Source organism: Nymphaea colorata, chromosome 2 (genome assembly GCF_008831285.2).
Source record: "Nymphaea colorata isolate Beijing-Zhang1983 chromosome 2, ASM883128v2, whole genome shotgun sequence".
NCBI classification, from domain to species: domain Eukaryota; kingdom Viridiplantae; phylum Streptophyta; class Magnoliopsida; order Nymphaeales; family Nymphaeaceae; genus Nymphaea; species Nymphaea colorata.
The window spans coordinates 2,052,989-2,065,538 of record NC_045139.1 but is presented as its reverse complement, the minus strand read 5'-3'; the positions used below and the strand labels follow the sequence as shown (position 1 = coordinate 2,065,538).

Genomic DNA, 12,550 nt, shown 5'->3' with positions numbered 1-12,550 from the left:
TGTCGTTGCCATGTGCTGCAGCCCCCATCTCTGTTTGATCCAAGAAAAATATTTGATGAGATTTAAAGCAAAAGGTTTATCAAATGACACTGATGTTTTGGAGCCATATTCAAACGCTTCATGATTTTGAAATTTTGAAGTTACTTTATAAATATTATAAAACATTAAAAAAATCGTTAAATTGTGTCATATATTTCTAAAATTAATCAAAAAATTAATATACACAAAAAAATATGTATATTATTTGTGTCATGCATTTTTCAAATTTAAATTTGAGAGAGAGAGAGAGAGCTGAGAAGGGAAGAGATGTTTAAAATTAGGTCATGGGCTGACATCAGTAAGTCACCGTCCATTCTTCCCTCTCCTCTTTCATGGGCGGATATTTCAACCACTCTCCCTTTCTCTTCAGTGTTTGGTAGAGACTAGAGAGAGAGTGAGACTGCGGGCGGACTGCGGAGGGGTCTCTCGGATATTTATAGAGAGAGAGGGAGACAGAGACAGAGTCGTTCCAACTTCTAATAGAGAGGGAGATCTGTTCTTACTTCATCAGTGAGAGAGAGAGAGAGGCAGAGACGAACCATGCAGAGTGGAACCCTAGCCTTCTCGCCCTGCCACCCTTTCCTGAGAAGCAGGAACATACCAAGAGGACTGACCTCGCTTACCCATCACTCCAATAATCTCCCCCTCCCCACAAGGCGTCTGGATCTCAGAGCAAGACATGAGCAGCATGATCATCTGCCATCGAAACCTGCTTTCGACCCCCTCGTCTCCACTTTTCCCGCGGTGTCTCCAGTTGTGTGCAAGAACGGGAGGAAGGATTTCACTGTAAAGGCGAGCTCCGTGCCGGAGAGCGTCGGAGGAGACTCGGCTTCGGCGGAGAAGGGGGGATCCGGTGGCATTGCCCAAACTCTGGTTCTCGGATCTCTCTTTGGTCTTTGGTATCTCTTCAATATCTATTTCAATATCTACAACAAGCAGGTAATCTTTTCTCATGCCTTTTTTTCGACTCTTATGATGTGGGTGCCGAGCAAAATATATTGCTGTTCCTTTTGTCAAAATTTCGAAGTCTATGATTTAATACATGCATGTTTGTTTAACGAATTTTTCTTGTTTCTTTTGAAGAGTTTGGTTGTTAGGCAACGGAAAACCAGATTGCCTGAGAATATGTATTCTGTTGATTCCATTTTTTTTTCTCCGCTTGTTTAGCCGCTTTCGCTTATTTGTAGATCTCCTGACACTGGTGGAAAATAGATTAAGAGTTCGGTGATTATGGTTCTATCAATTTTTCTGGCGGGCTTTAGTATGTAGTAGTGAATGGTGAACTTCGGCTCATAGTTCTCAACAACTATAGCAATGAAATTAGTGCATTGGTAACTGAAGTCCAATTGTTATGCTCATAGCGAGAAAATAACAGTGTCAGTAAGGTTCTAACTTCTAAGTCAGGCACAATGGAAGTGAAGGATAGCCATATATAGTTGTACTAGGTTATGGAAGCTATGGAATTGATTTTATGAAGTAGATCTTTTCATCTTATCTTGTGGATGTGTAATCTGACATCATTGATAATCTTTCTTGATTTTAGCACCTCAGTATCTAGTCTCCTTGCTGGCTTCTCTGTTTTGGTTACTCGAATTTTCTTTTTATTTCTAGTCAAATTATGCTTACATTTTCGAGCCATTTTCAGTTATTCCACTTTGATTATTATGATTACACTTGGTTTTGGTAAAGGCTTTTCCGTTGTATGTCAGTTGTCAATAAACAGAATGATGATAGATATCCAGAGCAAAAGGAAACACTGTGTCAACTTATTTTTTTATTGAATAGCTTGCCGTTTTCAGCCGAAAAATGTCTTATTAATCTATCTGGAGCTTAACTAGTTTATTAGTAATTTAGTAATAATGCCCAATTATGTCGTGTAAGGCTCAGATCACACATCTGTTGAAGTGATGTTTCTCTGCGCAGGTTTTGAAGGTTTATCACTTTCCGATAACAGTCACAACTTTGCAATTTTCTGTTGGAAGTGTTATTGTTCTCTTCATGTGGGCAACGGGGCTGTATAAGAAACCAAAAATTAGTGGCTCACAGGTAAACTGATGACTCCTAGCTTTTTCCCAAATTCTAGACGTAAGATGGCTAACATATTCAATTGTCTTTAACATTCCTGTAATGAATGTGCTATATTCAGCTGTTGGCAATCTTACCATTGGCAGTAGTCCACACCATGGGGAATCTTTTTACCAATATGAGTCTTGGAAAAGTTGCTGTTTCCTTCACGCATACAATCAAAGCAATGGAGCCCTTCTTCTCTGTTCTCCTTTCTGCAATGTTCCTTGGCGAGGTATGTACGCATGTCTCGGATTTACTAAAAGTAATCTTACCAGTTTGATTGTGGTTTATCTTTTCCAGATTGATTTTGCTTTTTCCATACCCCTAGAGCATATGGTCATAATTTTGGTTACTGTTGTTGTTTGGAAATGGTGTGGTGCTTCTATTGATACAGTTGTAGGTTATTAAAAGCAATCCTCTTGTTTATATCTAGGTTACATTTATGATATGTTGGCTGTTGTTAGATTAGCTAGATCCTTACTAAGTTACTTTTACGTGTCCATGTTTTGTACCCCCATCCAAAGGTTTGGACTTCTCATATGATCACATAAGGAGTGTTGAGGGTTTCTTGCTGCATCTATGTGAAAGCAGTTTGTGCCTATGCGATATTTGGTTTATTTTCCCTTACTGACATGATTTTGAAGGGATAAGTATATATTGTTCTGGAGGACATTAGTTAGATAAGGTACATATCATGGTTATGGAAGTCTTCCCCAACTTTACAATTTGCATTTCTTCTTTTAATAGTCTAAAATTTAGAGACACAGAAACGCGTTTTTTTTCAAAAAAAACGTGATAAATTAAATGGCCTTTTAAAACTGAAAAAAAAACGCATTTTGTTGAAAAAAACGTTAAAAACACGACGTTCACGTTTTCTCATTTTTTTCAGTTTTTTAATGCCAAACACTTTTTTTCATTTTCTATTTTTTATTTGTTGCAAATCTACTTATCTTATGATGTTTGTGTTATTAGTTTCTCACTTATTTTATTTTTCACTATTTTTAGTTTTTTATTTTTTAAAAAAAATTGCCGTATTTTTCCCTTTTTTTTCAAGCTCGCCGTATTATACCCAAGAAAAACCTCGCCGTTTAAAATTCTGAGACGTTATTTGTGACTTGTTTCTTGAGATATTTGGTTTAACATTTTAGGTAACTGGGTTTTTTGCTGTTATTCTTCTCTGGTTTGGATTCTTATTAGTCCATAAACTTTTCTACTTTCTTAGATATTAAAAAAAAATGCTTGTTTCATACATTATGTACTTGTGAACATTAGTAACTTCAAGACTGTATCTCAAACTCTGGCCACTGATATATTCACCATGTGCTGTTCGCATGCCCCCGTTATCTGCATCCTTATCAGTTGTCTTAATGAATAAATGTTTTTTTTTTTTAAAAAAAAATTGATTTCATCATTTAATTTTGAGGTGTAAAATGTAAACTATTTAGCCCTATAAAATTTCTATTTCATTGTTTCTGCTGCAAACATTTATAGTTGCATTACAATGTTTATGGATGTTCAAAATTATGTTCTCCACACTTAAGAGCACTTGATCACCTTTTTTTCTTGCTTATTGCAGTTTCCAACAGTTTGGGTTGTTGCTTCGCTCCTGCCAATTGTTGGTGGAGTAGCATTGGCATCGATGACTGAAGCGTCTTTCAATTGGTAAACAAACAACATTCTTACACCCTCATCTGCCTATTCGTGTATGGTTGTTCTTGTAGCTGTTTTCCTTCACTACATATCTGTCTTCTTTTTTCTTTCTCAAGTTTGACGAAGGCTTCTGAAAATTCAAACCTTTAATTGGCTAAAAGCCTAAAACGAAGTAATGAGCTTTAATGAATTATTCAAATAGAGAATCCTTTATCAGGGCCAAATTGTTGTCTGCTATGTAAAACATTGTATGTCCTTGTCATTATCCTTAGTGATTTTTTAGAATGGCTTGGTTTATTCTCTTTGTCTGCAATGGAACAGGGCTGGATTTTGGAGTGCTATGGCTTCTAATGTTACATTCCAATCCCGTAATGTGTTGAGCAAGAAGTTCATGGTCAAGAAGGAGGTAAATTTACTTTGTACTTTCTTGCCAATGAACTGTGGGAGGTTTAGAATTCAACTACTATTCATGCTTGTCTCTTTTAGTTGGAAGCTTTAATTTAGTAATATATTCCTTGCAGGACTCCCTTGACAACATAAACCTCTTCTCAATCATAACAATTATGTCATTTTTCTTGTTGGCTCCTGTAACCATATTCACTGAAGGCATCAAGTTCACCCCTGCATATCTTCAGTCGGCTGTAAGCGTTTTGGAATTTGATTTTTCTAAGAGATACTCTTTATTTTAGGTGATGTATTGTCCTACAAGTTTGGCACATGAGAGCATTTGACCCGAGCTTTCCTGTTCCAGGGTTTGAATGTTAGAGAGCTATGCACAAGGTCCCTCTTGGCCTGCATTTGTTTCCATGCTTATCAGCAGGTAGGCCTTCAGCACTTGAGTTTATGCTTCTGTTATTTGTTATGTATATTTTTGGTCAGTGGCCCTTGTCCTTTGCACATCACATGCATGAAAAAGGTGTACTTGTTAGCATTACATGGCTTCTCCAATATGTGATTGACATACCTGTTTGAACTTGAGAATTGTCTCTCCATGCAAAAGTTGGAGCAAGAGGTGGTTGTTGCTTGTGACGGTTCTTTCTCATCTGAAATAATATAGTAATCCTGCTTTGGAGTGACAAACTTGAAACAGCATGTGGATTAGATCAGCACATGTATTTTGTTTGTGTATACTTTTAAGATAAATCTAGCACATGCCTTACTATTGTATCCATGCCAGATACCATATCAATTTTCAGTTGGCGTAAAGACTGTTGTCCTTGTTTGTTTATGAATCTGTTTCGGGAATGCAGGTCTCATACATGATACTTGCTAGAGTGTCACCTGTAACTCATTCTGTCGGCAACTGTGTGAAGAGGGTTGTGGTTATTGTGACATCCGTTCTCTTCTTCAGGACCCCAGTCTCACCTATCAACTCATTAGGTATGTTTCTTTTACACGACTTATAAACCCAATATTCGGATCTAACTACTAAATATGCATGTCGAGTCAGACATGTTTTCTCTAATGTATCCACCGTTTATCATGCACAGGCACCGGAGTGGCATTGGCTGGAGTGTTTCTGTATTCACGTGTAAAGCGCATAAAGCCAAAGCCTGAAGCCAAGGCTGCCTGAGTTTACTGCCATTTTAGTGATTTAGGGTTTTGTTTTCTAATATTTTCCATGAAAGAAAAGAAGAGCACAAGCAACTGAGCTTTGAGTAGTGAAACTGCTCAACATTGCCTGTATTGATTTGCTGCTTTCTCCTCTGAAAGTTTTGTTGGGAGCCTTGTTTGTTTAGCATCAACTTGTGCCTTAAAATGCTTACTTCGCTAGCAAGGAAATGGGAAAAAGAAGAAAAATTTGTTGTTTCAATGTTTGTTGAAATTTTTTATTTTTTCACTCTAGAAATTATGGAGTTATTATTGTTACAGTGAATTATTCCCAAAAGAATAATACGCCCTAATGCAAAGCTTGGTGAGTGCTCAGCCCAGATGTGATTGCGGAGTGTTCCTAACTATGCCTCCAGCAGTACGCTGATGAACACTACCCTCTGATATTTTGGGCTCTTTCTTCGATTTCTGGGTATTGAATGTACATATTGAGGTTAATCAAACAATGGGACTTTGGAGTTGCGCTAATTACAACTTGAGCTACTTTTCTGCAATTGATGATCCAGCAGTACCTGGAAATCTTCCAAAAAGGAGGTTGACAGAAGGCGAGGAACTTGGGTTGTGGATGCGAAAGGCTTCATTGTCCACTCCAAGCAAGACTACAAACTGGGTTCACACCTTACTGGTGACTGGTTAGAGGAGGAGAATTGGTAACTGTGACCAATGACTGCTAAAACTCTAATTGCAAGTAGTGAAAGTTTAACTATTGGATTTTAGTATGGTACTGGATTTGCATTCAAAATCTGTCTCTGGATTTTATGCGGATTGGAAAACAACTCTACTTCAATGTATTTTCTTTTCTATTTAAAACGGTTTCAGAAAATATATTTTGGAGCTTTTCATTCATGAAAAATGTGTTCGTAAATTATTTTATAAACTTGGGCAGTTTTTTGTAATTATCCAAGTGTTGGATCATTCCTTGCAAATGCACTAAAAGTTTAGCACTTTTTAAAATTTTATCTATTTCATATGAATCCAAAACTTTTGAAAAGACAGGTCCCTCGTTGACAGTTTTCCCCCAAAAAAGCGGATAATAGAGTCGCTGTTGGGAGCAAATGTGTAGTAAAAGCCCTCAAATGTTGCTGTAACATCACTTTTGAATAGTAGCTGTGCATGAAAGGCAAGTGTAAACTTTAATAAAGTCTCTCTCTTTCTTGTTTTTGTATTTAGGAAACCTTTTGTCTCTAAATTTTGATATATATTTTCATTTTATCGGCTCTTTCTCTATACTAGAGTGCAATTCGGTCAAAGCACTCATCACTTATCAGTCAACGCAACCAGACGCAAGAGTGTTTGCTTTTAGGGTGAGATCTGCCACCAGTTTACATCTCATTACAATTTCAAATCCGCAGATTTAAGGCCGGACTGCCTCTCCTCTCCATGTGATCTTAAATCCAATGTTTTTAACATGCATGTGGATGTAAGATCTATGTTCTTTAAATCTTTAGTTTGTTTAATTTGAGTATTTTTTTTAAGCACACTTTTTAATTTAACATCCAATCTATCAAATGCTGAGGATCTTTCCGACGCACTTTGCTGGCTCGGTTTCAACGTTTAAACCTTGAAGGCGGTGAAAGACGTGTGTTTGATTCTCTTAAATCAAACATAGGTTAGTAGAAACATCCAAATATTTTGAACTCTTAATCTCATTCAGCTTAAAGGATTTATGTGTGCCATGTGTTCTACCGTTTAAAGGGAGCACGGGTCAGCTGGTAGCCTTTATGTTGTCAGAATCGTTCGTTTGGAATCGGATCAACGGGCAAACTCATGCCATCCACCAGTCGATTCAAGAGTGCCACCTGCCTGCTTTCAACTATTATTTTCAATATTATTTTATATTCTTAAATTGTACTTATATATTTTTATTTTTTGAAAGATGATTTTAAATTTTTTGCTATTTTTTATTTTTCTTTCTTTTTCAGACATTGCCACCAGCTTTTTAGCATCTTCTAAAATGCAAAAAAATAAAAAAGTGAAAAGCACCAGTAAAGGTAAAATGAGAAAGGATGGAAAAAGAAAAATCCTTCTTAGCCCCTGCCATAACGCGCACGCCCTCCCAGGGCCGAACACGTTGTTCATGTCTTCATGAACAATTAATGATGGATCCGAACAAACGCAGCACGACCCAACCTAATAAAGGCATTTTTTGTCTTTTGGTCGCACCGAGTAGCTTGGCTGTGTTCTTATCAGCCTCGAGTTGGAAGGAAACATCTTCTAATGGTCCAAACCTCGGGCTTGGATTTCATTTCAATTGGATCAACTATACTGTACCCCAGGATTAGATCCACATAAGAATCCTGGTTAATGTTACGAATAACCAGGTCGGATCTCTTTTTCCTTTTGGGATTCAGATTCAAAATTCGATACCAAGTTGAAAGTATGTCGGATCCATATCCAACGTTGGCTCTACACTATCTTTCTCCATTACTCATTACTGTTTTCTGGACTCTCTTTCTCTCTCTCTCTCTTTCTCTATCTAGCACCAATTGATCGTCGTCGTCATGCAAACAGAAGAACAGATGGCAGTTGTCTGCATGGACAATATGTGAACATAAAGCTGCAGATCGAATACATTGAAAAGGTGAAACAAAAAAGCTCTGATGTAGTTCCATGCAACGTAGACGTGGAAAATCAAGTTAGCTAGAAACCAAAGAACATGCAGACTGTTTCATACTCTTCTTGTTAAACAAGCTATGATCATGCTTCTTCCCTTCTCTTCTTCCATCTCCTCGGTCATTACCTACATCTGTTGCGGATTTTTTCAACTTTCATGTCTTCGTTCGTCGAGAAAGGCGCATATGGAAAGGGATTTCAGCTGCTGTTAGGAAGACTGGAACTCAGTTTGAAGTACATCTCCACCAGATCCACGTCTGCTTTCTTCTCTTCTTCACTCATTTCGTCAGGATCTATCATTTCTTTCTTTGGCTCCACCACTTGGCACGGTGGCAACTCAAAGAGATCGTTGATATTAACATCTTGGCTCCCGTTCTTGGTCCTCTCCTGGAAATGAATCAGGAGATCATCACTGGCGTTAAAAGGGTAGCTACCATCGTTGTGGTTGTAGCAGTCAGGGATGAATCCTTGCTCCCTGGTGACGCTCGAGTTCTCATGGGATGAGAAATCCGTATTTGCCAATCGGTTTGAATCTTGTGCCTGGTTCATTGAAGCCTTGTCGTCAATGTGGCTTCGATCTTTTTGATGGTCAAATACTGTGGACGACGATGACGACGACGAAGAGCTTAGGTTCTTGATGTATTCCTGTAAGATGGAGATGGGTTTCTTGGTTTCTGCATCAGAGGACTTGGACCTCCTTTTCGAGAGTTGCCTTCTCTTGGTAGCGTTCCAGTGGTTCTTGATTGAGTTCTCTGTTCTTCCTGGAAGTCTCTTGGCGATCTCTGCCCATCTATTTCCGATCTCTGAATGGGCTGTAATCAGCATTCTCTCCTCCTCTTCTGTCCAAGCATCCTTCTGCATTGCAAGTTAACAGTTTAGATCTTCAGAAGTTTAAGACATGTAACGTCAAAACACAAAGAGAGAGAGAGAGAGAGAGAGAGAGAGAGACACCTTGATATTAGGGCGCAGATGGTTGTGCCATCTTTCACGGCACTGTTTGCCTACTCTCCCCTTCAGCATCTGGGCTATATGAGACCATTTCCTCAAACCAAACTGTTCAACCAGACGCCTCAATAGCCTGCACGCATGATCAGTCTGATCAATAACAGCATGAGAGAGAGAGAGAGAGAGAGAGAGAGAGAGAGAGCAAGTAAGCATGCTAATAAGAATTACCGATTCTCAGGCTATCTTTCTAGAGATGTTACGTCCAAGGAAAAGAGAAACTAGATTTCTAGAGATGTTACATCCAAGGAAAAGAAAAATTTTTCCACAAACGAAAAGTTTTGCTGTAACTGTGTGACATCTTGGTAAAATAACATGAACGAAGCAGCATCGTTCGATTGCAGTCTTCATGTGTGTTGTGCCTTAACTTTGCAAGCATAGCATGAATTAGGCACGATAAATCGGCCTTCAGATCGTTGTTGGTAGCTCAATCTAGCAATGGTTGATCTCTAAAATTAAGAAATCCTATACTGACTTTTCCTTCAATTGTCACATTAAATCCAACTGGACTTTCCTTCTGTTTGCTTTAATAACCACAAGGAATGGCAGCAAAGATAGTAAAACTCTGATTTAGATAAAAAAACTGCCATCTTTTGCTCGATTCTTTCCTGTGGTTTCACCTACATATATATATCAATAAAACTATTCTTTCTTTCAGTGGTCCTGTATATCCGGCTCATAGCAAACAATTTGGCAAATATGCTCAGTAACTTCCTGAGTTTTTGTTGCCTAATTAGTTGAAATATATTTTCAAAGTAAACGAATGCATATTATGATAGGGAACAGTCACAAAAAGAAACCAAATTTAAAATGAAAAAAAAGGATCTATTGCGTATGTATTTTAAAGAAAATTCAGTCATCATTTCCCTCCATTCCATTTTTACCTGTCTTCATCGTCCGTCCATTGCCCCTTGATCACATTTCCCTTCTTCTGATTCTTACTTGTTTTCTTGCTTGAATTGACCTTCTTCTTTCCAAGGCCACGACCAAGAAACCCCATTTGATCACCTGTGGTGACACAAGAAATGTCTTCTTCATATGTTTCTCCATTCTTCCTCCTGTCAACCGCACCATCCACGACTGCTTCACTAAAGCAAGACCCAACCACATCATTTTCACCAAGGAAATCCTCAATTCCCAACGGAAAAGCATCTGCTTCACACCCGAAATAACCCAAGAAACCGGCATTCTCATGCCGGCCGGCAAGCGCAATCGCTGGATTCTGGTAGCCACCCAGTAAGAAATTTGATGAGCTAGGATGGAAATGAAGTATGTTGGTATAGGTGAACGCGTCAACGGCAATTGAAGGTGAAGGCTTGGACATAGAACCCAAATGACTGGATGAAAATCCATCTCCATGCACGGCTTTGCACGCCGGCCGGAAAGCTAAATCTACCGGAAAATCACACCAGCCGTCCATGATATATCTGAGAGCAAATCACAATTTGAAATGAGAAGAGGCTCAAATTGCAGGGCAATTTATTCAGTACAGCTGTTGAGTCTGTCTGTGATTAGACCAAGTGTTTGCTTCGCTCTTGTGAAAGGACTCAACTCATGACCGATGATCTTGTCTGGATCCAACGGCCTGAATCACTCCCCCCGTTGTGACTTTTCAAATTCCTTTCTAAGAGTAAGAGGAATTTATGTGTTCATGGAATTGCTCCGCTTCCCTTATTTAGAAGACTCAAGTCAAATTAGAATGGTGACACGTGGCGACACCCCAATAGGCCTCCCTCAATTTTAGGGTTTTATTTCAGAAACGCAAAGAGCATTTATGAGAATAAATGAAAAATCACGAGGGGGTGGCCAACGAGAAACGTGCAAAATAATAGCCCATTGTTGAAAACTTGAAAAGTTGGAAAATGTCTCATATATCCGTTGTTTATAATTTTTCTCATGGATTATTATTTGAAAATTTGTTGTCTTTATCCAAGATTTGCATGATTCCCCATTCTTCTATTAAATTTTCTGAATTCATTTCTTTTGTTATATTTACACATATATTCAGAATTTTCTACAGTCATGCTATTGCAAATTGCATGATTCCCCATTCTTCTTTTAAACTTTCTGAATTCATTTTTTCTATTAAGTCGATACGTGTGCAAAATGCTGCTAACTGCATTTCAAAGAAAGAAAAACATTAACTGCCTAGAAAAATAATAGTTGATTAGTACAAAATGCTTACAATATTTGTCTGCTGATTATTTTGTTCTGTACCAACCTATATGTAGTTTTAGTGTTTCTCATATTTTTGCATGTCTGATTTTTTTTTTTTTCAGGTGTTGAAAAGAAAATTTTCCCTAATCAGAAATGGCCCGAACCGTTGTTGTTTAGCCCATAGTTATATCCACAACAAATTTCATTGTACAAACACTGTATACTTAAAATTTTAAAAAGTAAAAGTAAAATAAATGTGCCGTTCAATTTCAAATTAATGAGACTGATAATGGATTAGGCCGATTGAGAAGAGCAGATGGTCATATTCAAATTCCAACCTTCCTTTTTCTGTTTATTTTATTTTAAATGGACTTAAACAAGAAGGGTAGTTAAGATGTTAATTAATTGATAGCAATTACATTCCATGCAAGGATAAAGGGAGTGATTAAGGAATTAGGGGCCCTAACAAAACGGTAATGCATGGTTAGTCTTATTCAACCAGACATAATCAATGTGCAATAAATCACGATTATTCTGCCTAGCTTCCATTACCATGTCTCTAAATGCATTTAAATTTTGACTTTCAATTTTGAACATGCTGCCGTTAAGAACACTTTCGCTTCCAAGGCAAACAGATATGGTCTACGGTGTAAATGGATCTGATGAACATCTGGATGTGACCGTAGCCCGATCCAACTGAAAGATTGCATTCAATTCAAGTTTGGAATTTCTGGCTATTTGTTTGGGATTTCCCCTGTAATTTTTTTGGGCCGCAGAGAAAACATGACCTTTGTGTTGGCGTTCCGTAAGAAAAGATCGCTACTAATTATGATTAGACGGGAACACAAATGTTCTTGATCAAGAGCAGAAGCTTGGAAAAGAACCAAAAGATTTGACATCCTTTCAGAACAGTGACTGGAGTTTTTTGCATTTTTATTTTTTTGTAATTTCTCAAGAGATGCAGGAAGTGCCCAAGAGTTAGTTGGACAGGTTGGTCATAAGTTTGATTCTCATGGGTGCTATCCACCACTGTAAATGGTGGAATCACAACACTCTAATTAACGGGTGTACAGTTCAGCCTTCTTTTCTGAAAGGTAAGCGTGTTGACGTCCTGCTTATCCGAAAAAGAGATAGAGAAAGTTGACGCTGAACTTGTTACTGACAAAGATAAGTGGCTTTTCAGGAGCAGTAACTCCTGTTTCGACTATTAGCTAAGTAGGAAGGTGCACTCGCCTTTGCATTAAGCATGTTGACGCCATTCCCAGGGCCGAACGGACCTGTTTCCTGGCGATAGGGAGAGTGCCAATTTTGAATAGACTCCAAAGAAAGGGCAACCTGCTTGCTAATAGATCTTCTGTCTGCCAATGCAAGGCGGAGTCAATATCACATGATTTTCCTGAAATGTAATGGA

The 12,550-nt window shown here is 38.2% G+C and overlaps 1 protein-coding gene across 1 annotated transcript; it reads left to right on the top strand.

The window, feature by feature from the left end:
- The first annotated feature begins 356 nt into the window (after positions 1-356).
- On the top strand, positions 357-5,569 carry LOC116246764 (phosphoenolpyruvate/phosphate translocator 2, chloroplastic). Its single transcript, XM_031618627.2, has 9 exons — positions 357-978; positions 1,963-2,085; positions 2,186-2,338; positions 3,683-3,768; positions 4,078-4,162; positions 4,278-4,397; positions 4,508-4,576; positions 5,007-5,136; positions 5,247-5,569. Exons 1-9 carry the CDS (start codon positions 580-582, stop codon positions 5,327-5,329), a joined length of 1,248 nt encoding a protein of 415 aa, XP_031474487.1. The 5' UTR covers positions 357-579; the 3' UTR covers positions 5,330-5,569.
- The last annotated feature ends 6,981 nt before the right edge of the window (positions 5,570-12,550 follow it).